The sequence below is a fragment of the Bicyclus anynana genome, chromosome 2, assembly GCF_947172395.1.
Source record: "Bicyclus anynana chromosome 2, ilBicAnyn1.1, whole genome shotgun sequence".
Classification (NCBI taxonomy): domain Eukaryota; kingdom Metazoa; phylum Arthropoda; class Insecta; order Lepidoptera; family Nymphalidae; genus Bicyclus; species Bicyclus anynana.
In genome coordinates this window covers 4,782,000-4,809,094 of record NC_069084.1, presented here as the reverse complement: position 1 = coordinate 4,809,094, position 27,095 = coordinate 4,782,000, and the positions used below count along the sequence as shown (strand labels likewise).

At 35.7% G+C, this 27,095-nt stretch overlaps 4 protein-coding genes across 9 annotated transcripts; 2 read left to right on the top strand and 2 right to left on the bottom strand.

The window, feature by feature from the left end:
• Window positions 1-592: 592 nt before the first annotated feature.
• On the bottom strand, window positions 593-3,042 carry LOC112046931 (proteasome subunit alpha type-5). Its single transcript, XM_024083789.2, has 5 exons — window positions 2,883-3,042; window positions 2,510-2,766; window positions 1,862-2,040; window positions 1,512-1,624; window positions 593-1,313 (listed from the first exon to the last, which is right to left on the bottom strand). The coding sequence occupies exons 2-5, from the start codon at window positions 2,764-2,766 to the stop codon at window positions 1,131-1,133; spliced, it is 732 nt and encodes a 243-aa protein (XP_023939557.1). The 5' UTR covers window positions 2,883-3,042; the 3' UTR covers window positions 593-1,130.
• A 240-nt stretch (window positions 3,043-3,282) lies between these two features.
• Window positions 3,283-9,193, top strand: LOC112046906 (alpha-glucosidase 2). Of its 3 annotated transcripts, none has more exons than XM_024083762.2 (2): window positions 3,283-3,948; window positions 5,899-9,193. In XM_024083762.2, exon 2 carries the CDS (start codon window positions 5,926-5,928, stop codon window positions 9,163-9,165), a length of 3,240 nt encoding a protein of 1,079 aa, XP_023939530.2. In that variant the 5' UTR covers window positions 3,283-3,948; window positions 5,899-5,925; the 3' UTR covers window positions 9,166-9,193. The 3 variants fall into 3 exon arrangements, with proteins under 3 accessions (XP_023939530.2, XP_023939522.2, XP_023939537.2); XM_024083754.2 differs by lacking the exon at window positions 3,283-3,948 and adding an exon at window positions 4,024-4,638; XM_024083769.2 differs by lacking the exon at window positions 3,283-3,948 and adding an exon at window positions 4,057-4,161.
• On the bottom strand, window positions 9,168-17,965 carry LOC112046925 (tRNA (adenine(37)-N6)-methyltransferase). Of its 2 annotated transcripts, none has more exons than XM_024083780.2 (7): window positions 17,849-17,965; window positions 14,905-15,016; window positions 14,737-14,834; window positions 13,536-13,770; window positions 11,506-11,663; window positions 10,726-10,921; window positions 9,168-9,831 (listed from the first exon to the last, which is right to left on the bottom strand). In XM_024083780.2, exons 2-7 carry the CDS (start codon window positions 14,970-14,972, stop codon window positions 9,282-9,284), a joined length of 1,305 nt encoding a protein of 434 aa, XP_023939548.2. In that variant the 5' UTR covers window positions 14,973-15,016; window positions 17,849-17,965; the 3' UTR covers window positions 9,168-9,281. The 2 variants fall into 2 exon arrangements, with proteins under 2 accessions (XP_023939548.2, XP_052744715.1); XM_052888755.1 differs by having other exon boundaries at window positions 14,905-15,011; window positions 17,852-17,892.
• Window positions 17,966-18,526: 561 nt separating this feature from the next.
• Window positions 18,527-26,938, top strand: LOC112046888 (maternal protein exuperantia-1). Of its 3 annotated transcripts, none has more exons than XM_024083726.2 (10): window positions 18,527-18,686; window positions 19,785-19,967; window positions 20,992-21,144; window positions 21,890-22,032; window positions 22,648-22,853; window positions 23,318-23,453; window positions 23,738-23,886; window positions 24,987-25,129; window positions 25,440-25,536; window positions 26,016-26,938. In XM_024083726.2, the coding sequence occupies exons 2-10, from the start codon at window positions 19,809-19,811 to the stop codon at window positions 26,066-26,068; spliced, it is 1,239 nt and encodes a 412-aa protein (XP_023939494.2). In that variant the 5' UTR covers window positions 18,527-18,686; window positions 19,785-19,808; the 3' UTR covers window positions 26,069-26,938. The 3 variants fall into 3 exon arrangements, with proteins under 3 accessions (XP_023939494.2, XP_023939510.2, XP_023939503.2); XM_024083742.2 differs by having other exon boundaries at window positions 18,538-18,686; window positions 19,768-19,967; XM_024083735.2 differs by lacking the exon at window positions 18,527-18,686 and adding an exon at window positions 18,776-18,966.
• Window positions 26,939-27,095: the final 157 nt, after the last annotated feature.

Here is a 27,095-nt window from a genome sequence, read left to right as displayed (position 1 = left end):
AACTGGAATCTTACCTGATGTTAAGTGACGACACAGCTAACTTGGAAGAGGCACAAGTTTACTCTATCTATACCTCTGACGGTTTCTATGCGGCATCGTATCGGAACGACAAAACTTTTGGCGGTACGACATTGTCGATAACTAGCCACGGCTGAAGCCTGCTTCTGCGGCACCAGAAGACCAATGACCAGTGCTGGGAATCGAACCCAGGACGTCTCTGTTCAGAACAGTGGCAGGTTTTATCATCACGCTACGATCAATAGGAGCAGAGCAGTGAAGTGAAATGTTGGGAAAACGGGACAAGTTACTCCATTTTTACAGCAATACTACTGTAAGGGCTGTATTAATGAAGTCTAAGGGCAGACGAAGTCGCGAGCGTCTGCTAGTTACTTAATGATCCATCAAAACATCCACACACTACAGCATGGTAAGTCAGATATGTGAAATATTATCAAAAGTTATCTACTGAAAAGTTATGTTCATCACTATACTGAAAATAAGTAATATCTAATTAAATAATACTGCCTTAGTAAGACAGAAAAGTCGAAACAAACAATGCCACTATGTACAAATTAAAATAATTACACATAAATACATAAAAAAGTTTTTATTTAAGTTTGAATACTTATTTTATGATTTACATAAACTCCCACACCAAAGTAATAAATGAAATAAATTGCTTTACATATTCCAAAACATGAAAGATTAAAGATATAATTTGTTTTATTTTGAAATTTATGTTTACTACTAATGCTTGCTACAAAAAATATGATATCTATTTACTAAAAATACATAATATACCACTAAAAATCAATATAAATACAGTACCAAAACATAAATAAGTTTCAAAATACAAAACAATTTATTTTAATTATTACTCATACATACTCTTAGTAGACTGATTAAACATAGCATGGTTTGGTTTATTAAACTGACTGTAATTTTACATAAACTTCATAGTATATAACCAAATTTAGAGGACCTTAAATGGACCTTGCTTAACTCAAGATTTAAGTTTATTAATAAAACTAAATTAATTTGATGATTTTCAAGACCAGTTACTGTAGGAAAAGCAAACAAAACACATGTTAAAAATAACCAATCCACACTTCAGCCGTTCTACCAACAACTCAAGGTATATCTTTAATAACCTCAGCCAGCTGTTCTCGTGTGAACATGTGGAACAATGACCCCGGAGTCATGGTCACCACCTCCACATTGTTCTCAGACAGTTTCTCCTCCATCACTTGTTTCAGGATAGTCAGTGCAGACTTGATAGCCTCCTTGAGTGTCATGGATTTGTGGTATACCTCCTGTGAATCATTAGAGATGTTTAGTCATGATCGGCCAGCAATGGCACGCACAAGTTTTTAAATGGTGTAGGCAATATTGCAAATTATACAAAATTCCTTTAATACAGATACATAAATAGTCTGGTTTTGACGGCCTCCATAGCGCAATGGCAAGTGGAAAACCCTAAATTGTCAAGAAATAACAAAACTTTTGTATACCTTCAAACTCTGTTGGGCACCTTCGCTGCCAGAACCAATGGCTTTAGCATCATATTGCACAAATGTGCCACTGGGGTCCATGTGGAATAGCTGTGGCCCTTTCTCGTCAATACCTTAACAGATAATAAAATTAAGGATAGCAAGAAAAATATAATGAAGTAAAAAAGAATTAAAATATCATGTTTTTCCTTTTATGAAGAATCTAAGCGAACCTGTAAACTTGACTGAGTGACAAGTAGAAATTGAATCTAAGGCATCTTCATCTCGAGTCCGGATTTAACACCCTATTGAGGCAGTTTTAATTAATAATTGAATAAAGTGCATTTGTTAAGTTCATTGGCAAAACGAACCTGCAAACATGACTGCAACACCAAAAGGCCTGGACATGGCTGTGCCGCTGTCATCATCACTGTCACCAAACTGTATGGCCAAGTTGGACACAGCCTGCGCACACGACTCCACACTCATACGCTCATTGTACACAAACCAGTGGTTCTGGCATTCCACACGAGCTCTCTCTATTAAAGTTCTGAAACCAAATATAACATAACAACACATAGTTCAGAAGTGGAACATGAGCTTAACAAGCATGGGTCTATAAATATCCCTCCTTCTCATGTAGGCATGAGATAATGAAGTGAGAGGATCAAAGGGTGGGAGGATAATTAAAACTTGGAAGTTTCTGGATTGCATAATAAAGTGGGGAAAAAATTTAATTGAATTGAATACATAGCCTCCATATCAACATATACCCATTTATTTATAGCTATAAAGTCCTCTCTCGCAATAAACTTGAAAACTTCTAAACAGTTTTCAATTGGCTTTCACTAACAAGATATAATTAATTCAAGAGTAAATAAGGTTTAAGGTTATTAATAATTAGGGTTCAGTACGGGCTGCAAAAATTAAATAGTCTACTGGCGGCTATTTTGTAAATCCGCCACTGGACACTACCACTTCACTAATCTGCAGTCACTAAAAAAGTTAAAGGCTTGTACCTCGAATCTGCCATCAGGCCAGACACTGCACACGCAATATGTCTGTCCACCTCGACAATCTTTTCTATAGTAGTTGGCTCCATCAGTGGCGACGTAATCCTCTTCTCGACAGCCAAAACAACCCCTTCCGAAGTCGAGATCCCGATCGCAGTAGAACCCAATTTTATTGCCTCAATCGCGTATTCTACCTGGAACAGCCTTCCTTCAGGGCTAAATGTATTGACTCCGCGGTCATACTCAGATCGGGTGAGGAACATCTAAAAGAAATGCAAAAATACAGCAAGTTTTAGTGCCGGTCAAACAGGTTATCTTCATTGAACACAAACAGTTTAAAACAATTAAACACTACAAGCCTAATAAATATATTACATACCTTGAATTACGACTAATGTTTTGATTATTGAAAGTTAAATTTATGAATGTTTATGTGTTCACAAAAAGTTCTACAAAATTTAGTCGCTTTCGTGAGTAATCAAAAATTTGACAGTTCCAACTTCCATTCAAGTCACCGCTACAGACCAGTGTTGCCAGAAGGTTACTTTTGTAACCTTTTAGGTGATTTTTTGACTGCATTGGTAACTTTTAGGTTACATTAATAAAAAGGTTACTTTTACGTGATATTTAGGAATTTTTAAAATTTACTTACAATTTCGTATATCTAAAACAGAACGGTCGTTAAATCAAGAAATGCGGACAAATGCTCAAGAAATCATCGTTTCTGTGTCAATCTCACTATAAATGAAGACGTTACAATTGACGTTGCGAAATAAGTAAGTTGCAACTTGCAGTCACATTGAATTTCTTAAAAAAATCAAGTATGAATTTAAGAAATTAACGTCAATTTTTTTTAATTCTTGCTCTTTATTTGTATTTTTCTTATCCCATGAGGAATTACTTAAGATGATTCTATTTACGAGTAAAATGTCCTTCAGTTTATAGTAATTTAGTACTTGGCTAATATTCGTAACAGACAGTTAATAAACAAAAAAACAAAATTATTTTAGCCCCCAGAGGCTGAAATGGTAGTTTAGCCATGCTGTGGAACGCAAAAAGCAAGAGTAGTTAGTGAAAAGGTTACTTTTTACACAAAAAGGTTACTTTTTTAATATTTCGGGTAACTTTTCACAAGACCCAACTGGCAACACTGCTACAGACGAAATAAGTCACAGATTCTGTGACATAGAATACATATGCAATATGCACGTATCGCAGGAACCATAGATTTACGAGTCGGTATGCAGGAACTATAGTTTTTTTTTTCAATAAGGCTTCGCAATTTGTACACTTTCGAATCGTAAAGCTATTTGTACGTGGTTTTAAAGTTTTGCCTTTGAAGTTTGGCTTAGGGTGACTTGAGAGCAACAATAAATAACCAACGAATATTCTTAGTTTCACTCATTGAATACTTATGTACTCGGCCAACGTGTAACGACATTGAGGTACTTTATAAGTCACTTCTATTTTTAACCGACTTCAAAAAGGAGGAGGTTCTCAATTCGGCCGGTATTTTTTTTTTTTTTTTTTTTTTTTTTTTTTTATCATTAAATATCAATACAGTAGCTATCTATGGTCGCTTCCGTCCTCCTGAAGTCCTGAGTAAATATGTTCCTTCCTTCCGTCCGTCACGATTGCACTTCCGCCTTTAATTGAAGGTACCTATATACCTACTTATTTCTATACCTACGTAAACAGTACCTAGTAGGTAGGTAATAGTCAAGTTCTATTAGAAAAGTACAATAATATCGATTAACCTAATTGTAGATCAACATACCTATTTACCCAGTTGCCTAAACAATGACCGATTTATTGATTACTATAGGTATTTATAACGATTGCAATGTACCTAATTATAGGTTAGGTACATTGCAATCGTTAGCCTCAATGTGAAGCAAATGCTCAATGATCTTATAACTGTTGTCTATAATAGTACTATGAGTATGTACCTATGTCCCACGTAGTACCAGTACATAAGACAAGATAACACGTCGTCCCTAATTATATAAAACGGAAAAATCGTCCCTCTAGCATTCATTTCTAATACGGTTGTCGACGAGGAAAATAGTTTTAAACTTTTATATCGCAACATGATAGCAACTTAGTAATTCCAAGTGAAGGTTTATTTTTCATTGGTAAGTTAATATATATTAACATGTTTACATACCCATATGGGCCTATTAATATTATAACTACATGCTAAAGCGTCTATCTGTTAACACCTACTGAACCGATTTTGATAAAATTTGGAATCAAAATAAATAAATGGGGTCTTGAAGACCTCAGTCGTGAAATTAAAAATAGAGGGTCTGAAATAGAGGTTAAAAGTTTGTATAAACTTTTCCATTTCTATGATTAAGTAGGTATGTAATTTGTAATAGGATAAAAAAGATGATGAACGCTTACATTGATTTTCTCGTAGACCACATCGCGGGCGTCCGCTAGTTCCTAACTCATAATCGCGAACCAGCGAGCCTCCTACTGACAAATGGCGAACCCCACTTTGAGAAACCTTGCCCTAGATTGATAAGGAAAGTGGAGTCATGACTGGGACCTAGGACCTACCGAATCAATCTGTCAACAGGAAGGGGGTAAATTTTAATTACTTGCCCAAATAACCAACCTAAAAAGGACTAGCTAAATAAAACCGTTTAATTTAACAAAACCGCGCGAAACTTGGCTTTATAATGGACGTCTTTATAAGGAATTCCTTGATTGCACAGCGGCCCATGTGGCTTCTGATCACGAGGTCTTGGTGTGTTCGAGTCCTGGGAGGTCTGTGAACATTTTTAGAGTTCCATGCGATAGATACCTACCAACTGTGTTCCCTTCGTTCTTTCGTCCATCCGTCGGTCTTACTTTTCGGGCCGTATATTTCAAAGCTGTCGGAAAACCAGTTTTCAATTTAGGAGTCCATTTGCGGAATTAAACTTTAGCACTCGTATAACAAAATTCTTAGGATATCTAGTATTACAGCGGAGGTTTTACAAGTTAACAACAGTCAGATATCTATGTTATGTATTTTTGTTAAGCTTAGGCGGTTTTGTTTAGGCAGTTAGTCATACTACGGAATATTACATAACACAATGCACATGCAACTTGGCCGGTTTTGTGTTACAAGTTACCTACCTGTTCCTTACCTCAGTTTATTTATAGGATTTCATATAATTAGCGGATCCATCAATGTTCATCTGATCTATTGCCTAGACGTCGGACGACTCCAAACAGTCGAGGCTAATATTAATATTTCAAAAAATATTGCGAGGATATTTCCTCATATAGTTAGTATTAATTGGAAAAAGTTTCTGTAATATTTTACACAAAATGTTTTCAATGTCGACCGATTGACGATCACGTTAAAATACTGTTAGTATAAATTCCAATTTATTTTTCAGATTTGCCTACCTAAAATTACGTCAACGATGGCAGAAAATTATAATAAAGCACAAGAAGTTGGTGGTATAAAACTTATTGAAAAAAATGAAAGTTACTTCACAGTTAAGTTCGAAACTGGCGAAGAAGCAAGGTTATATATCCTTAACGACCATGTTTTCAGATATTATATTTCACCTAGCGGTGTTTTTTTGGAATATCCCGAGCCGATAGACCCTAATGATGTAGCCAAGATGGTTGTTAAGACAGAGGATGATTACGGTTTTGATGTTTTCAATCAAACTGTTCTTGAAGATGTCGTGACCCATTATGTAGTGCAAACAAAAGATATACAAATAGTATTTGATAAGATAAGTGGCACTATGAAAGTACATGACACTAGAGTTGACAAAGAAGTATTGAGCGAAACAAAGCCTTTGTCTTATATCGATGGTGAATCAACTCAATGTTTGCGTCAGAATGATAACGAATATTATTTCGGAGGCGGAATGCAAAATGGAAGGTACACACATAAAGGAGAAGTAATACATATTGTAAATAGTAATAATTGGACTGACGGCGGAGTTACATCTCCTTGTCCCTTCTTCTGGTCGTCTTACGGCTACGGTGTAATGAGAAATACGTGGCAACAAGGAATCTACGATTTTGGAGAAATATCAAATGATTTTATTACAACTAGTCACAAAGGCGAAGATTTTGATGCGTATTTCTTTATAAACAGTTTACCGAAAGATTTATTAAATGATTATTACGAGTTAACAGGAAAACCAATTTTATTACCGGAATATGCATATTACGGAGCACATTTGAACGCTTTCAATCGGGATTATTGGGTTGAAGTAAAATCTGATACCTATGGTGCTATACTATATGAAGATGGTAAATATTATAAATGTTACCAGCCGAAAGATATCGGTGATAAAAATGGAGTTCTGGAATCTTTAAATGGGGAGAAAAATAATTACCAATTTTCTGCTCGTGCAATGTTAGACCGGTATAAAAGGCATGATATGCCTTTAGGTTGGTTTATACCTAACGATGGTTACGGTTGTGGTTATGGGCAAACAGACACATTAGATGGTGACATCGAAAACTTAAAGAAGTTCGTCGATTATACTGTAGAAACGGGCGTAGAAGTAGCTTTGTGGACAGAATCGAATTTGCTTCCTAAAGATCCTGAGAATCCTAAAAAAGGAGAACGTGATCTTAGTAAAGAAGTTAGCATAGCCAATGTTATTGCACTAAAATGTGACGTAGCTTGGATCGGCAGTGGCTACTCATTTGGACTTAGTTCTGTTGAAAATGCATCTGATATATTTGTGAAACATACTCAATATAACGTGAGACCAATGATTTTAATGGTAGATGGCTGGGCTGGTACACAGCGTTATTCTGCAATATGGAGTGGTGATCAAGCGGGAGGAGAATGGGAATACATTCGATTTCATATTCCTACTTATATTGGCAGTGGTTTATCAGGACAGCCATTAGTTGGTTCAGATATGGATGGTATTTATTCAGGGGGATCCAAAGAAGTTAATATTAGAGATTACCAATGGAAAACATTTACTCCCTTACAATTAAACATGGACGGCTGGGGTAATACACAGAAAACTCCATTTAGTTACGATGAAGAAGCTTCTAAAATCAACAGAGCCTATCTAAAGTTAAAAGCTATGTTAATGCCATATAACTACAGCATAGGGTATGAGTCGATTCAAGGTCTCCCAATGATTAGAGCCATGTTCCTCGAATTTCCGGAAGAAACTCCAGCTTACACAAAAGACTCCCAATACCAATATATGTGGGGCCCAAATGTTCTTGTGGCGCCTATTTATAATGACTTTAAAGATGATGACGGCCACTCTATACGCGACGGAATTTATCTTCCAAATCCAAATCAAGTGTGGATAGATTTTTTGACAGGAACAAAATATCAGGGTGGAAAAATATACAACAATATTATGTCACCATTATGGAAAATACCTATATTTATTAAGGATGGTTCAATAATACCAATGACTAATTCTAATAACAATCCCTATGAAATAAAGAGGGACTTCAGAACCTTTACCATTTACCCTAACGATACTGCAAGTTTTTATGTTTATGAAGATGACGGTATATCTTTAGACTACTTACAGGGAGTTACGGGTTCTGCTACTACACAAATTGAAGTTTCAGGTCCAGAAACTAACAAAGTTGGTGACTTATTCATAAAAATATATAAAACTATAGGAAATTATCCTAAAATGATCAAACAAAGACGAACCATCTTACAAATTAAGACAACTGAAGATGTCGGACGTATAAAAGTTGTTGCTAATGGACAACCAATAATTGTAACAAAAGCTAAAAACACAAGTGAATTTGAAAGTAGAGACAACGTGTATCTTTGCAAAGAAGATTTTTATGTGAATCCATACCTGAAAGAACATACTGAATTAAAACAAATGTTTTTGTTATTAAAACTTGAGGAATTAGACGTGACCACCAATGAAATAATGATAAAAGTTAACAAATATACTAACCAAAGTGAAATATTTGGCAACCTGCAAGGTGATGCTAAATTACAGGAAACTATAATTAATTTTCAAGCAAACTACTTCGATTCTTCAGCTACCTCTATTAGTCTCGAATGGGACGATAGTGAAAGTAGCGACTTTTACGAGATCGAAAGAGATGGTGTGGTATTTACTAACATCAAAAATAAATCCTTTACGTTCGACGATTTTGCTTATGACAGTACACATGAGTTTAGAATTAGATCAGTTTCGAATAACGTTGCTTCAGATTGGAGCAATGGTATCTTGGCTTCAACACACGAGGATCCTTTCAAATGCATGATTTCAGGAGTAAAAATTACTTGCAATCTGCCTTGTCAACCTTGTCAAGAAATATGCAATCTAACAGACAATAACAAAAGTACTCTGTGGCATACAAACTGGGGATCATCTGGTCAAGCTAAACCAACAGATGAGAAATATTTAAAACTTTTTTGTGATTTAGGAGATGTATATGAATTAGATAAAGTTGATTACATACCTCGTAATGATGCAGGCAATGGGACACTTCTTGAGCTTCAATACACATATTCCACAAATAATAAAGAGTGGAGTACTGTATCAGATCCAATACGATTTGAAAGTAACAATTCAAAGAAAACAATACCCTTTCATGGAAAGAAACTAAGATATTTACAACTTATTGTGTTAAATGCCATTGGCAGCTTTGGATCAGGAAGGCATATGTTATTCTATAAAAAGTAATATAGGTTTTCAAACAATTTTGTAATAATAAAATCACCAATATTGAAGCAAAAATAAATTATTTAGGCAGTCAAGCACATACTAAAACTTATTAATACTTAATGTCTAGTAAAATATCAATTTTGTAAGTCTTCAGCACTTCTCACAGCAATAATTGTACATAGACACGCACTCTCATCAAAAACACAACTAATTGAAAGATCTTCTAAAACACAACTGTACTCGTGGTCTGGATATCTGGTCCTCACGTAAACTGATCTGGGGTCTTCTGATAGAAGACCCTGAATATTTGCCTTGAAAGAATGAGATCTGTCTCCAATTAATTCATTAAGCCTGTCATTAGCATCATTTGTGAAAGTGACTTGATATGTTCGTGAAGGAGGATTGGTAACCCATGAGGCCACACGGATTCCATCCTGATTGAGATTTAATGCTGACTGTGGTGGAGTGAACCTCTCTTGTCCGTCTGGGGCACCGCGTTCGGTTTCCACTCTTCGTATTGGAGAAGTAACAGGCCCATCTAGAAGATCCTCACTCACAGGTGATTCTGGAGATGAGGAGATTTGCATCAACAAGTTCTCTGGTATTAAGATATCGCCCATGGGTGAATGAGATGATGGACTAGTAATGTTTGTACCTGCTGGCTGTCCTGAACTTGGACTTAAACTGAAAAGAAAAGTTTTATATTTTCAAGTTTAAATAGTAATATTATTACTTATTTTTTAATAATTTTAAGATTGTTAGAAAAACATTGCTATAACCATTTACCTCATAGATTTAAGACAATGTAAGAGTATTTAAATATATTTTATGCCATTATTATTCAAAAAAAAATATACTCGACAAACAAAAATATATGATTGTTTGATTGACTTTTGTGGTTCACATCAAATTGTTTTTCACAAATACCACAGTAACCATAGATTTTTCTGGGGTAAAAAGTAGCGAATGTGTGTTACACTATCTCTATTCAATATTTTAGCCAAATTGGTTCAATAGTTGTGGCATGAAGGAGTATCAAACACAATCTTCCCCTTTATAATATTAATGTGACAGTGTGATAATATGTGCATCTAATGTCCCAAATGTCTCCAGTGCTGGACATCAGCCTTTTATAGGGACTTCCAAACAACACAATCCTGATCTGCCTGCATCCAGCGACTCCCTGTGACTATCTAAAACTGTACCCTATAAAGCGCAGTATTAGTAGACCAAGTATACAGTGCGGGATTCAACACCCTGAGACCACGATGTCCGTCGGGTGTTTGAACTATTTGCCTCGCCCATTGCCATTTCAGCTTTCAGCCAATGAGCTTGGTATGTGGTTAGTTGGTTGGTGGTTTTCTACTTCTGCCGATTTCATTCTCATTCTCATTTCAGATTCTATATAGATATAGATGCTTGTTCTGTCTCTCGCTGAATGGTTCTATGCTTCTAATGAGGCACTGGCAATCACTGGCAACATGCACATCACAAATTACCAGTAACATTACATTTGTCTACTGAGAGTAGGGTGACTAGTTGACACTATAGTTTTAAACAAAATAATTAATTGCATACTTTCTGGAGTGAGATTCGTCGGCAATTTGTAAATCGGCCAATGCGTCGGTAGCGTCACTGGTGCCCTCCGTCGGCGGGCGCACTGACACCGGCTGCGCATATGCGGGCGGGTAGTCGTACTGCGGTATGTACGGCTTTATGTCCAGCACTGGAGTGCCATTGATCATGTCCACACCGTTGAAGTATACTTTATTGCCTGAAATAGATTTATATTTTTTAAAGTCTCAGAGAGTGGTCCGGGATCGCGAGCGTCGCACAATTATTTCGCCTCGCGAAGGATTGAGACGAGTTCAAGAAACTGACTGCCAACCTTCGCTAGTCGGAGAGGCACCTTAAGAAGAAGAAGCAAAAATGTGTGTAAATTTTCATCAATCCCCAACACAGTAAACTCCTTTATTCTTGGTTGATAGTGATACTATCGTACCCAAGAGATGGTACCAGACAATGTGGACATCCAAGTAGAAGGTGGGAAGACGACATCCGCCTCACCCTGGGGCCTCACTGGACCATAGTTGCGGCCGACAGGGTGCAGTGGAAGCAGATGGAGGAGGCCTATGTCAGGAGGCACTATGAAAAGCTTTTAAAAGGTTTTAGGTTTGGTCTATAAATAGACCAAACCTAAAACCCATGTAACTAAACCCTCTTTAAAATGTCAGACTATTTATTTATTTATAGGGACACATTCCACGTGTAAAATAAAACTGATAGTCTGAAAAAAATCAATATATTTTTTTTACAATCTAATGGAATGATAATGAATCATTATATGTTTTTATTTACCATCAATATGATGCAATTTTACGAGAGACAGTCCTATGGGGCACGGTCTGTGTGGTGACCTTGTTGAGAACACGCCACGCCGTTCACCCTCCAGACGCGGCGGCGACACTTTGGCTGGCACATTTGAGCTTTCAGTCATGTGGAAATGGAATATTATCCTGTGAAGGAAACATGTCTTTATTACAGCATCTTCATCATAAATTTCAGCCTAGGTTAACTGCTCACTATATGAGAGAGGATATTGAGCTTAGGCCCACCAAACTGTTCCAATGCAAGTTTGAGGGATTAGGGTGATATTTTGAATTAATTGCTACTATAAGATATGTTCTGTCCACCAAAATGGGAGAGACAAGTGGACCAGGTGGAAGAGATAAGTGGACCAGGGAAGTGGAGAAGTGAATAGGACAGGAAATAGGAAAAGAGGTTGTCCCTGCCAAAGATGGGAGGATTACCTAAGACAAACAGCAGGAAGCACCTGTAGAAGGAAAGCAAGGAATAGATAATTATGGAAGTGTCTGGAGGAGGCCTATGCCCAAGAGCAAGCTGAAGAAAGAACAATTAGTGTCAATGATATAACTGCAATAATATTATGTAATAAATTAATTAAACAAATAAAAAAAACCCGACTGCATAAATTATACAAAAACTGAAAAGAAAAGAAACAAGCTCAGTCCAGAAGTGTAGAAAGCAATTAGAAAACAGTCGGGACCTATTATATTGAATAGAATGATTTTCGTCTACATTTTTTTACAGGTCCCGACTGTTTTCTAATTGCTTTCTACACTTCTGGACTGAGCTTGTTTTTTTTCTTTTCAGTTTTTGTATAATTTATGCAGTCGGGTTTCTTTATTTGTTTAATTAATTTATTTATTTCACACCTTTTTAGTTACGATAGATGGTGAATTTCGGATTTATTTGTTGGTTACATGTTACAAAGTACGATAATGTATACCTACGTCCAACCGAGTTTAAGTAAATATTCAAAAAGATCTACGGAAACCCTCGGTGGGCGAATCTGACTCGCACTTGTCCTAATCAATATATTTAGTTTAGTATATTTTTGGTGTTATATAACTTCACTTCATAAACCTCGCACCTTATAGTCATCCGCCTCGCGTATATTTTGTATAGACAATTAATAAATAACGTTTTTCTAATTATAGTTTTTTTTTAAGATGGCTATGATATACCATTTTGAATTCCTCACAAAAAGCCCTTGATTTTGATACCCATGTTGCAATAGTAAAAAAAAATTTTTTTTTTCACCTCGAGTCTATAGCGTCTCACAGTCGTCTTGTTGTTTTTTTTTTTAATTTCACCTATCTAAGAACACTTGGGTTAATAAGACAAATCTAATGATATCTTAATTACGTAAATCCGTCCAGCGGTTTGGAAGATATGAGGTAATAAATAATATTACATACATACATACAAGATACGCGCGAAAAACATAACCCTTCTTGCAGTCGGGTAAAAATAAATGTAAACAAAGGCTTAATATAATAATGAGATATTATGTGATAATGACTGTGACTGACAGTCTAGCAGGCTCTGCGAGGAACAAGAGTGTAACAAAGCAGTCAGTATTCCAGGACCCAGGTTTTAAACCCAGGACCTTGTAATCCAAAGCCACATAAGCTAACCACTGGACTGACCAGGCAGACAGTATCTTCATATTGTGTGCCTGGTTAGTCTAGTGGTTAGTCTATGTGCCTCCAGGCAAACTCCAGCTATGTAGATAAACTTAGTGTGAGGTCCAATAGAAAGTTATATAGCTACCATTACGTAGCAGTAGCCGAGAGTCTTTTTCATCAAAACAGAGACTTTTTGTTGCTATTGGTCATAAATATGGCTTTCTCTCATCAAGATATTTCATGGTCTACATACAGAATCGTCGTTATCAACCCATGTTTAGCTCACTACTGAGCTCGAGTTTCCTCTCAGAATGAGAGGGGTTGGGCCAATAGTTCACCATGCTGGCCTTATGCGGATTGGCAGACACCACTACATATAGAATGTTTAATACATACCACATATGAGAAAATTCAGCCAAACCACTTAATGCATGTTCAGGATTGTTAAATACACTGGTATCTATTACAACAACTCCTTGAGCAGCTGTTAAGATGGTGGGCTGCCTCGGCACACCTCTTTTACTGTTAAACACTGTCTCAATATAGCCAATAGGTTTGTATGTAACTTCACCATGTGATACTGAAGCTTGATCATTTACATGATTGTTGTGTGTAGATGAAATTGATGTAGCTGAAAAAAAATTATGAAATTACATTCCAGACACTGTTTCATGATCATCAAGATAATTTTACGCCTCAATGAACTAGTACTATGAAATTATGAATACAAACTTTTCTTTATGTACATAATACTTGTATGTACATAACGAAGATTGTGGTCCACAGATCCTATTGTATGTATTGGATGGATTAAACATATCATCAAGTCATACAAGTGCGTTCACTGATCTGCATCATATAGATCACAAAAATACAGTGTGTGAAAAATCTGTTTATAGCTTGACAAGTTCATTGATGACACTCCCGTGATATGCAGGCGACAGGTTGGGAAAGACAAAGATGGTGTGAAGTCATGGGAGCGGGGCAGAGGGATATACTGCGAGGGTATGAAGTCGTGGAGCATTGCTACCCCCGCAGACCATCGGGAGTGTTATGAACGAACTTGCCAAGCTATAATGTGATGCGTCTAATACATACAATGCGGATCTTTTATACCTGCCTATAAGCCATATCCTGGACTATTGTCATACCCACTCCTAACATACTTGTAGTATTTCCAACAAATTTCCAATTGAAGGAAAACAGGAATAATGGTACATTTAAGAAAAATATAGAGTAATGTTTTTCCAACACAATAACTAGTTGCCAAGTTAAGATTAGCCATCTTACATAGAAGGCAATTGTAACAGTGCACAAGTCTTCAAATGCAGGTGCACTATCCGATGGGATGGTAAATAACACCACCAAATACCAGATGTAAATCAGGAGCAAGAGCTGTGGCTTGGCATAATCTCTGAGTGTGATCTCTGGCTCTAGGATATTCTGATTGAACTAAATTCTCAATTCTAGATTTCTGCTGTAAATTTCTCATGAAACATTTTTTTTTTCAATGTTAGGACATTAAACTAGATTCTTTTTGGCCGTAGGACATTACACTACTAGGTTCAAGCTAATAAAAAAATTATAGATAACTTACCTTCAGCAGAGCAGTTGAAACAGCGTAGAGAATTTAGTGTAGATTTGATATTGTTAATTTCCTTTTGGTGTTCGTGTTTTAACGATGATATACGCTGCCTGAAATTAATTGAAAAAATATTAAATATTCTAAAAAAGTTTAATGTTACAATTTCGTTTGGTTTCACACCTTAAATTTTTAATTTCTGTTCTAGCTAGAGTTATCTGGTTATGATAAAATTCAATGTTTTGTGACATTGTTAAATTGCTACAATGTGTTTTATTTATTTTTTATACCACTATAGTCAAATTGAGTAGGTATTTTAAACTATGTAAACAAACAAAAACAGCTGACTCAGGGGTGCTCAACATTTTATCATTATTTACGAATATTATCATGAAATAAAACTTCCTGTGATAAACAAATATTTTTTTAATTTTATATTCCTATATAATATATCCTGTTATTTATCAAACAGATAATGCTTCACTTATATTAAGGGTTCCGTAGGCAATAAAGAACTCTTATAGTTTTGTTTCTTTATTATGTAGAAGCAAGCATAAGGTTTCCTCGACATATTTAAACACATTAATCAAAACGGTTTTCTCGGAGGACGATAAGGGTGATTGATTCGTACGTTTCTTTTTTGGTGACGGAAACAATAGCAACGCGGAATAACTGCTCCGGCTAGTACCAGGCTCCGGTTCACTGATTTTCGTACTAAACTAAATAAAATTAATTAATTAAACTGATAAAAAACCCGACTGCATAAATGATAAAAAAACTGAAAAGAAAAAAAAAAGCTCAGTCCAGAAGTGTAGAAAATAATTAGAAAACAGTCGGGACCTATTATATTGAATAGAATGATTTTCGTCTACATTTTTTATTAGGTCCCGACTTTAGTTTGATCAATTTTTATATCATTTATGCCGGGTTTTTATATTTGTTTAATTAAATAATTTATTTCACACTTTTTAGTTACGATAGATGGTGAATTTCGGATTTATTGGTTACGTTTGTTACAAAGTACGATAATGTATACCTAAGTCCAACCGAAATTAAGTAAATATTCAAAAAATCTACGCAACCCTCGGTGGCCGAATCCGACTCGCACTTGATTTTTATAATCAATATATTTCTTTTAGTCTATTTTAGGTGTTTTATAACTACACTTCATAAACCTCGCACCTTATAGTCGTCCGCCTCGCGTATTATGTATAGACTTAATTAATATTAGAATTAATAAATAACGTTTTCCTAATTGTAGTTTTTTTAACATGGCCATGATATACTATTTTGAAATTCTCACAAAAATCCCTTGAATTTGATTCGCATGTTGCAATATTCACAAAAAAAAAACTTCACCCCGATTCTATAGCGTCTCACAGTCGTCTTGTTGGTTTTTTTTTTCTAATTTCACCTATCTAAGAACACTTGGGTTATTAAAACAAATCTAACGTTATCTGAATTACGTAAATCCGTTCAACGGTTTGGAAGATATGAGGTAATAAAGAATATTACATACATACATACAAGATACGCGCGAAAAACATAACCCTTCTTGCAGTCGGGTAAAAACAGTAAACAAACAACAAATAAACTATAATTAACAATAACAACGAAACGAGAACAAAACGAAATAACCAAAATTACAAGGGAAGAAAATACGCACGACAGACTGGATTTAGTTAACGAATCATTAACGAATACTGATATATAAGTAGGAGTATTAGTCATAGACAGCAAATAAAGTAGTGTTCTGTGCTGTGAAGTGTGAACTGTCAAATGTCAAATCTTCTTTCACTTATTAATACAAAATCAAAAAAATTATCATAGTATATGGTAATTCTGCAATAAATGAAAGGTTAAATTCACATTAAAATAAAAGAAATCATCGTTTTAATTACAACTTCTTTCTTCTTTTGATATGAAAATACGACATTTATAAAATAATTAAAGTTATAATTTAATTTTATAAATGCACATTTAATACCCATAAAACTCAATATCTTTATTTTTCATAATGGTTTGTGACTCATGTCTGCTTGGGTTCTTTTTATGTCGTTTGTATTGTTTTTGTGCAAACTCTATATATTTAACATAGAGGAATTAGAAATGGAAATGGATCGCACCCAAATGCAGCAACAAAATTGTCTGTCGTTTTTTGAAGGGTACGAGGTAAACTCAGTCATCGATAATATTTAACAAAAATAAATAATAAAATATTTAACAAGAATAATATAATCTGTACACAGAATATTAAATTAATGGATCGATGTTTTGCTGTTTGTTCGTTCGTTAGAAGAATAGTATCTATTTTTCTTTTAGATATTGTTTTTATTACAAATTTATTATTTATTATAGTTATGTTTTTGATGACCTCCGTGGCGCAGTGGTATGCGCGGTGGATTTACAAGAAAGAGGTCCTGGGTTGGATTCCCGACTGGGCTGATTGAGGTTTTCTTAATTGGACCAGGTCTGACTGGTGGAAGGCTTCGGCCGTGGCTAGTTACCACCCTACCGGCAAAGACGTACCGCCGAGCGATTTAGCGTTCCGGTACGATGCCGTAACCGAAAGGGGTGTGGATTTTCATCCTCCTCCTTACAAGTTAGCCCGCTTCCATCTAAGACTACATCATCACTTACCATCAGGTGAGATTGTAGTCAAGGGCTAACTTGTAAACAATAAAAAAAAAAATCTTAGATTGCATCATCGCTTACCATCAGGTGAAACTGAAAACGAACGTCACGTCATCTTTTAGTGAATTAGAAGTTGTTGACCATTTTTCATGCCATTGAACTACTTACTACACAAACCGGAATGATTAGGGAGTTTTTTCAGTCGACGAAAACGATTACAACAATGAAACATCGATACGATATAAGTATACACGCGTTAGATCGTTAGTTGTTTGACAGAGAGGTAACGTCTTGCGGGGCAGGTCTTTCTATAATTGGTCCGTGATAATTAATTTGTTGTATGTGAATCCGGACTCAAAAGGGCTAGAACCCAGAGCCGTAAAGCTTATTATTAAAAATAAAATGTATGTGAATCGAAACGAAAAGTGTCGCTTAAAAGAACCTTTTTGAGTAGTATTATTGTTGTGTAAAAAACCTAAAGTTGTGGACTATAAGTATATTCTTGATTATTATTTTTACATTGAAATGAAAAATAAAATAAAACACACAAACCACAGACGTCAAATAATTAATAAACACAGTTAAACTCACAGATTAATCTTAGACCATTTAAATAACAGGACCTGCCTCGCTATATTTAACTACACAAACCGGCATTTTTAGGGAGCTCCTTACACGACGAAAACGATTACAACAATGAAACATCGATTCTATAGCAACAGTTTTTATAAACGCGTAAGATCAAAGATTTTTGATCTTTGCCAGAGGGGTATCGGTTAGCGAGCCAAGTCCTGTTATTAATGGTCTAAGATCTATGTATATCATTTTTTTTATTAAACTGACTTTCCGAGTTCTAGCCCTTTTTTAGCCTAAAATAACTGCAGATCTGCAGATGATACAACATGCAACAGACTAAAAATAATGTTACCTTTAGTGATTGACATTAACCGTATAAATCGGTAACATTGATAATCGGTAAGTTATTTTAAATTGCAGATTTCAAATTCAAATAGGAAGTAATAATTAATTTTATAGTTGTTTACTAATTGTATTCAGGATAATTTTAGTACGAACTCATTTCAACTGATTTAAATAAAATAATCTTTTTTAATTTGATATCGATGTTTCGTTGTAGCGATTATTCAAAGAAATAAATAATAATTTTCAATCACTACTGCATTTTTCTCAGTTCTCAATCGCCGCACACGTGCCGAGATTTGTGATATTTTTTATAATTTATTCTACTTTACATGTTGCGATCGATTTCTAGATTTATTCTAACAAGATATCAATTCAGTAACATCCATTAGAAAGAACATCATATTTTAACAGTAAGTTACTTTTTAAATTATTTAGACGTGCTGGGGTGGGGCAAAATGTCTACAGGAAAGACCGCCACGTGTCCTAAATTCTATTTTTTAACCAATAAATGTGTTGCTTAGTTTTATTTTGTTAAAGCGGTTAAATAACCTGCATTAGGCATAGTGATTACATCTTATTTTAATTATTTTAACGCGCTACTGGTGATACTAACTGTCTTAAAGTCTTTAATCGATTTATTTTTGGGCGCTTGTTTTTTTCTAGCGGTGCGGCGTGACATCATTTCTTGAGGTTGTTATACCTATTTTTTTTTATAAAATAAACAACCCCGAGATATCTTAATGATATCCAAATGTTCAACAATCTCTTATTCTTGTAATTTCCGTATAAATAGCTATCTTAGGTTTTACGTAGATACCTAAAAGCTTTACGGAATCTATAATAATCAATAATATTTTCATTAGATACATTTAACTGTCCTTCCATTTATTTATGTGGTTGTGGTAAGTCACTCTGTATTAACTTCCAAAATTATCTGCTTACATACATTTAAAAAAAGGACTAATTCGTAAATAAGTGATTTTTATTGTTGTTATTTTGTTAGTTTAGTATTTGTTGTTAGTTTGTTAATCATAACACTACAAAAACAGGAACTGCCCTTGTATGTTCAACACTTGCTTATCTGAGGTATAAGTGTTAAGGCTCAGTTTACAAGCACTTTTGACATGTCAGTTGACTATTTGTACAGATTCTACCACCGGTTCAGAAGGCAGGTTATGCTGGGAAGAAACCGGCAAGAAACTCAAAAGTTGCTCTTTTTGAAAAAAATCAGTATACAATACAGTATTATAATTTACAATTGATGACAACATTACAATTTCTTTTTAGTTTTACTTCCTGTGTAAAGGTGGAAGCTGATCCAATGCCCTCCAAGCACCTTTATCTTTAAGGATTACTTCACAAGCAACCATATCCTTCAGAGCTTTTACTGTATTTATAAGTTTGCAACGCTACTTATCTCTTTAGTTTTTGAACAAAATAAATGTATAAAGAATATTCAAAATGATCACTCATTCTCACTTAAAAAAATAGTTTTTATTTTGTTATAGACACAGTCAATCAACACAGCGTTCATGGCAATGGTGTCAACAGAGAAGGTGAATGGGAGTGGGGCCGAAGTGCCCAACGAAGTCCTTCCTGCTTTAGCGGAGAAACCGGTTGGCCTACCGCCTGGCAAGTATGCCCTGGTGGGCTGGGACATGGACACCACTGGACGCCGGTTAATTGATGAGGTAAGGCATTTTGATATGAGAGTTTTTAAATTATTATTCTTAAATATAGAAAAATAAAAATATTGTAGGAGCTACCCATTTTTTGTAAATCTTAATTTTTTATAGACAAATGGTTTACACCTCTAAGTTGAAGTACCATGCTATTATAGATTTATCATTGAAGTTTCCATTCTTGTAAATAAACTACTTCAAATATAACAAGATCCACTCACTACTGTAATATACTGTGTACTCTTCTCCTCTGTATTCACTTCCACTTTACAATGTTATGAATATCAATAATGCATTATAATCTGTATAATATAAAATGTTATAGTTGTTAGTCAATATTAAATTATTTCAATTAGGCTTAGTTTACAGGCATTTTCGAAATGTCAAGTTTTTTTATTACATTTTAAGAATGATAATAATAAATAATGATAAATAAAATAGTTAAAAAATTAAAATTACAAGGCTCCCAAACACGCCTTTGCGTTTAAGGAAGATTAATCATACTAATAATTGTTAACTCCATAATGACTACAAAATTAGATAAAAATTGGCAAAAATTTGTATAATCCTGTAGAAATTCAGTCCCATAACAATGTCTGCAGGGCACAGCTAGCTAAGTAAATATTGTCTATACAAAAGAGTTTGTAGAAGCAGTCTATACTATTCCTGTCTTAAAAATAACAATACATGGAAGGACAAATAAATGGAAGGCATACTTCCAGCAAGCTTGTAATGCACCCACCCCATACTTTTAGAAGACAAATGTGGGCCAATAGTGACATAATTGAAACACTTGCATCTTATGTCCATCACAATAAAACATCACCTTAGTTTGCTTAGTCCATAATTTTGTCCAACTTGTTATATATATCACCATGGACTAAAACTTGAAAATAATTTATAGCATTGAATCTGTTTGCTGTATCTTTTAAATATGACCAATATTCCCAGTCCTCTGACTAAGTCTAACCTTTGCTGTGATGTTATTGACCATACCATTGCTCTGAAGTTAATGACCATTTATTTTCTTTAGATATGCCAGATCGCAGCGTACACGCCGAAGGAGACATACTCACAGTACATAATGCCGTACGGCGACCTGAACCCTGGCGCGCGGCGACGCCACAATGTGAGAGTGGTCACCGTTGGCCGCTATCGCATGCTGAAGGATACTAATACTCATAAGGTAAATTGCTTTTTTACTTGTGTATATCATAAACATATTGCAATACTCACTTGATTAAACTGATTCTTGGACAAAAATTAAGGAAAATTGCTGTTTAGCTTCTTCTAAAAACACTGGAAGAATTATTTTTTAATTGTATTTATACTACAAGCCTACCCGTTGTGTACTGTTTACTAACAAACATATTAAAAGTGAGGTTCTAAATAGAAATAGAGCCTCGATAGCTCAATGGTAAGAGAGGTTGTATTCTGAGGGGTGGTTGTTCGATCCCTGCCCCGTTGGCCTATTGTACTCACTCTCAATACAGTCTTTCCTGACTAGTTGTATGGGAATGGGAATATTGGTCATATTTAAAAAAAGATATGGCAAATATTCTTTTAACCATTTGACTCCTAAATGGACGACCGGTCCAATCCCCATCGTATCCGTTACATGACGTAAAAAAATATAACTACCACTAAGGGCATTAGGCGAGCTCAGTATCATGCTCCGCCCGATAGAGGAATATAAAGATTTTTTAAATGGCTCACAACGGTAGATTAAAACCGCATTCCCTGACTGTCGGCTTGTTCAACGCAGATGGGCTCACCGATAAAATACTTGCGGGCAGCAAATGGTTAAAAAATAAATTAATATAAGTATGTATGACATTGTATTTAAATCCATGCCTACTACCACATAACTCGTCATAAAAGTTTACGAGTTGCAAAGGTTTACCTTTCTAAAACATATCTTTTTCTTATAGATACTGAAAACCAAATCAGAAATATCTGCGCTAACAGATTTTCTAGACTGGCTGGAGAAGGAGAAAGGGGACGGTAGCGTCATACTCATTTACCACGAGCCGCGCCGCCTCAGCCCTACCATGCTGTTAGAAGCCTTTACTCGGTAAATATTACTTTGATTAATTCTTCCCAGGCAACACAAACACAAGCTACACAGTGTCTTCACTGGCGAAGATCAGGTCCCCAAAATCTGACATCACCCAAACATGAACTTTCTAACTCACAATCTTGAGGATGCCTGGACTGATACACTCAGGCCAAAACACTCTTTCCAAACGGCCCTCTAGAATGATGTCCGAATCTCAGAGGAGACGAGAGACCGTTAGAGAGTTGTTCTGCTCATCTACTCTGCTTCTGCCTTCTTCGGGCTTCGTCAAGCGATGATTCTGCGCTCGCCCAAACCACCGGTGACGCCGCTGAGGTCCCATTAAGGAGCCTACGGCACTTATGCAATCACTTAATCATTTAATTTTTTTCTACAAATTTTTTTAACTACAATTTTTCCTGTAATTGTTTCATGCCTGTATTTTGTAACATTTTGGATGCAGTGAAATTATAGCTGTTTCATTTAGCAAAAAAAGTAAAATGGAGCTTACTATATTGTTTATTTAAAAATAATCCAAATTAAAATGTATCTATACAGAAGGCTCCATCTAGTTCTTATCAATTTGGACTGAAGTCTTTCACCCAGACTTATATATTCATATATTGTTTCCAGCTACAAGTTGCTGGACCGCTTCAAGTCGATAGTGGCGGGGTTCACGGACAGCTACGCGCTGGCGGCGGACAAGTGCAAGGCGACGGTGAAGTCCGTGTCGCTGCGCGTGCTGGCGCGCGTGCTGCTCGACGCCGACACGCTGTCGGTGGACAGCGCGCTCGACAGGGCTACCGCCGCCTATAGGATCGTCGAGCATCTAGCGCAGGGTACCGTGTCATAATCATTTGACTTACATTTTCTATTCATCATCATTATATCAGCTGATGGACGTCCACTGCAGGACATAGGCCTTTTGTAGGGCCACGATACTGAGCCACCTGCATCCAGTGAATCCCTGCGACTCGCTTGATGTCATCAGTCCACTTGGTGGGGGTCCACCAACACTGTGCTTTATAGTGCGGAGTCGCCATTCCAGCAGTTTAGGACCCCAATATCCATTGTCTCTTCGAATGATATGCTCCGCCCATTACCCTTTCAGCTTCGCAACTTGTCGAGTTCTTCTGCTAATCTCCTCATTTCTGATTCAATCATAGAGATACTCCGAACATAGCTTGTTTCATCAAGCCCATAGTTAGCGTTTGAATTTTGCAACCCTAATTTATGACTCCATAGAAGATTTATCAAAAATGTATTTGATAACATTGTATTTATCAAATCACGTATCTAACAGGAGAGCAGCAAGAGGTGGGCGCTGGTGGCGAAGGCACGGCGGCCAGCAAGGACATGGTGGAGACGGCGCGACTGTGGGCGCGGCCCGTGCACACAGAGCTGGAGGCTCTCGCTAGCTTAAAGAAACTATTAGAAAGGTAAACTATTTGTGTAAACAGATATGATATGAAACGTAAACGATTAGTCCTATGGATGTGGATTGAGCCCAAAACATCTCAGATTTCAGTTCATAAATGAAATAAATGTATATGAACCTTTGATAGATCCCTTAAATAAAGAGGCTTACTAGATCTAAATCTTAGACTGCATTATCACTTAACATGACATGCAGTACAAAAAAAGTAATTATTTTTATATTGCCTTTATAGCTCTGAGTTCTAGCCCTTTTGAGCCTAAAAAAAAAATGTTATGTGGTGTACAGACAGAACACGTTCCGGCCAGTGTTCGGGCCACTGCTGCGCCAGCCGCGGCCGGAGCGCAAGCGGGTGACGCAGCTGAGGCGGCTGTTGGCTGACGCGGGCTTGCTCTACGACCAGGTCAAGGGCGCTTGGGATGATCAGAACTGTGATGGTGAGTCTCTTGAATTCATTGTATAGACGCCGCACCGCCGCCATTACCAAATGACAATGAGCACCGTTAAGACATTAGCCCCGCGACTACGGGACTTGTTTCGTACCGCGGAGTATAGTAGAGCTTTTTGTGTCAAGAGTTCGTCTGGGGAACTAGTACCGCCTTATTTCTTTCGGCCGCCAAGCTCTGCGCCTGTAGCCAAGTTACTTAATATCAATTCATAAACAAACGCTAACGATCTTACAGATCGTAGACCAATTACCCTTGGACCTGCCTTACTATATGTTACCCCTCTGTCAAAAGCCCAATATGATCACGATTTAACGTGTTACAAACGGCATATAAAGAATCGATGCTTCTTTGTGTTAAAATTACACTATTTAAATTTAAGTTGTGTGTAGTGTAAGGACACAAAATATATGTCATGTGTGAGTTTACCCCTTTTAAATAATAACAGACAATTTTGTTGGTGAATTTTAGTGCAATACAAGTCCATAGGTAATTTGGTCTGAGTTTACAGATAGGTTACACTCAAATTATCAACCTATCAATGGCATTTCTGATATGTCATTTTTTAGTTTTCGAAACAGTAGCGTTTGTAGAACGAAAATTGCTGAGTAACATGGCTCCAGGCCTAGGTTCTAGAAGGCGATGGTTGCCGGACATTAAATAAAATACCTATAAGTCTGGTTGACGGATGTTAGGTGGCTCTTTGTAGAATGTATTCCTTGCATGTCCTGGAAGGCGTTGCTCTGTTCTACCAATAATTTTCCATTTGCTAGTCTCTCTATGCAATAATATGATACAATGGAGCTAGTGAGTCTAATGGTGGAGTCAGAAGGTCATAGGAACTAAGTAAACACATATATATATATATATATACACATAAGGTCATTTATTTTACCAAATGCACTTTAGTAGCAGTAAAGTGTATAGAGTATATTTTTATACAAGTGCTTGATTTTTATTTATGACCATTGTTCATCATTATCTAAACCTGAAGTGTATGAGACCTTACCTTATTAATCTGTATTGGCCTTAAGCTTGATTGCGGGAACCATGATTTGTCACTAGACTAACTTTAATGTTATTTATTTCAGGTATAGAGAAACTGTTGAACAACCTAGCAATATCGGCGAAATCCGAAGACATCAAAGAGCTACTCGCAATCTTTGACTGCCACTTTGACCCCAACAAGACACCGGGAGAATATGCCCAGCCTATAGTAAATCTACCAAAAAGGGTGAGATATTTTAAAGAAATAAAACCATATTTATCTAATTACTAGCGAATGCCCGCGACTTCGTCAGCGAGAAAATCAATGTGTGACCAAGTTGAAACGGGTAAAATAAATTATCATTAAAATATATGCCATCACATGCCACATTAAAAGTTTAATTTAGTAATTTTTAATTTTTATGTATAGACAAAATCAAATCAATTTTAATAAGGGGTGATGATGGGGAGGGATATTTAAGTGATGGATTCATAATAAATTTAAATACAAATTTGTTCCCACGTATAAAAAATTTTATTATGTACATATGTTACAGCCCAAGTCGTCGACGGGAGACACTGGTGAAGCCGAGGGCAGCACAAGCGAGTCCCAACAGACATCTACTCAAAACTCACCCAGCAAGACTAATAATGGTAAATAAACATCACATTCTCTCACTCAACAAACATAATAATGGTAAATAGACATCACATTCATTCACTAAACCTAATAATGGCAAATAGATGTCACATTCTCTCACTCAACTAACCTAATAATGGTAAATAGACATCATATTAACTTACCCAATAGGACTAATAATAGTAAATATACATCATCACATTCACTCACCCAACAAGACTAATAATGGTAAATAGACATCACATTCACTCACTCAACAAACCTAATAATGGTAAATAGACATCAATCACATTCTCTCACTCAACAAACCTAATAATGGTAAAGAGACATCACATTCTCTCACTCAACAAACTAATAATGGTAAATAGACATCACATTCTCTTACTCAACAAACAATAATGGTAAATAGACATCACATTCTAATTATTCAAACTTATGTTTGATTTTTATTGTTACATTTCCACAATTTAGATATATATTTTGTATGTTTCAGAAATTAAGCAAGAAATTAAAACAGAGCCCAAAGCCGCGGAGGTGGCAAACTAACACCACGCGCGAGCAAACCACAAAGCTTCTTCACATCTATCGTTTAGTACTGTAACGGAGCCATAGAATGTGACTAAACATTTATTCGTATTATACAATTTAGGTTAAGTCTCCTTTGGAATTGAAAAGAGGTTTGTTTTGCAAGCGTCTGTGAACGAGTTACAAGTTTTTATTTTTACATATTTAGCTGTTAACATTACAGTTCTTTTTTTTTATTTTATTTATTGGCTTCACGCATAAAATGTTTATATACACGGATAGAGTTTAATTGTAAACGATAACTGTAGTTGAGTGCCTTAGCAACTCAGTGTTTTATGAAAGTTTTTCACACTTTTGTGTATTGTAACACGAGCCTGGAGCCCAGTGAGTCTTGTCGGTGGACGAGGTCGGGGATGTTGCAAAGTATCATATTTTATATAATATGTCGCTGATATAGAGAGGATATTTATTATGTTACTACTGGACTTTATAGAAGTACAATTCTTTGTAGTAATGTTCATAATATTTTATTGTTTTAAAAACGGAGTGCTTATTTATTTTTTTTTAAATGTGTGCAATCACATGGAACGGATGGACTGATTTTACATCCAATATTTTAAAAGTTTTTTTTATTTCGTTTTACCATTTCGCATAATACTTTAGGCTGAGTAATGCATTTCTTCTGTTACTAATATTAGCTGTTGCATGTCATTATCTTTTGCCATAGAACAATTCATTCTATAAGATTAAGTTTCCTTACCATACAATAAGCTACGCGTAAAGAAAGTGTGTACCTATTAACTTACGTGTAATTTAATTAGTTTTAACATAGACTGTACATATATTTAATTTCATATTTTGTTCAGATCTCTAATAAATATGTAAGTCTAATATTTGTTTGTTTTTAACCGACTTCCAAAAAGGAGGAGGTTCTACGTTCGGCTGTATGTATTTTTTTTAAATACATCCTTTTGATGTAAGGCTCAATTACCTCACTTGATAACTCTAATTGAATGAAAAGTAAACCTGAAAGATTTTTAAATAATCA

What these genes read in the sequence shown, in the direction of transcription:
- LOC112046931 (XM_024083789.2), bottom strand. Translation starts at nt 2,766, where the DNA reads ATGTTCCTCACCCGATCTGAGTATGACCGCGGAGTCAATACATTTAGC. An exon ending in GGCCTGATGGCAGATTCGAG is followed by an intron (nt 2,041 to 2,509) that starts GTACAAGCCTTT and finishes ATTTGGTTTCAG; the next exon opens with AACTTTAATAGAGAGAGCTC. An exon ending in TGTTGCAGTCATGTTTGCAG is followed by an intron (nt 1,625 to 1,861) that starts GTTCGTTTTGCC and finishes TTATCTGTTAAG; the next exon opens with GTATTGACGAGAAAGGGCCA.
- LOC112046906 (XM_024083762.2), top strand. Translation starts at nt 5,926, where the DNA reads ATGGCAGAAAATTATAATAAAGCACAAGAAGTTGGTGGTATAAAACTT.
- LOC112046925 (XM_024083780.2), bottom strand. Translation starts at nt 14,972, where the DNA reads ATGTCACAAAACATTGAATTTTATCATAACCAGATAACTCTAGCTAGA. An exon ending in ACAGAAATTAAAAATTTAAG is followed by an intron (nt 14,835 to 14,904) that starts GTGTGAAACCAA and finishes AATTAATTTCAG; the next exon opens with GCAGCGTATATCATCGTTAA. An exon ending in GCTGAATTTTCTCATATGTG is followed by an intron (nt 11,664 to 13,535) that starts GTATGTATTAAA and finishes TTTCCTTCACAG; the next exon opens with GATAATATTCCATTTCCACA.
- LOC112046888 (XM_024083726.2), top strand. Translation starts at nt 19,809, where the DNA reads ATGGCAATGGTGTCAACAGAGAAGGTGAATGGGAGTGGGGCCGAAGTG. An exon ending in GGATGATCAGAACTGTGATG is followed by an intron (nt 23,887 to 24,986) that starts GTGAGTCTCTTG and finishes TATTTATTTCAG; the next exon opens with GTATAGAGAAACTGTTGAAC. An exon ending in ACCCAGCAAGACTAATAATG is followed by an intron (nt 25,537 to 26,015) that starts GTAAATAAACAT and finishes TGTATGTTTCAG; the next exon opens with AAATTAAGCAAGAAATTAAA.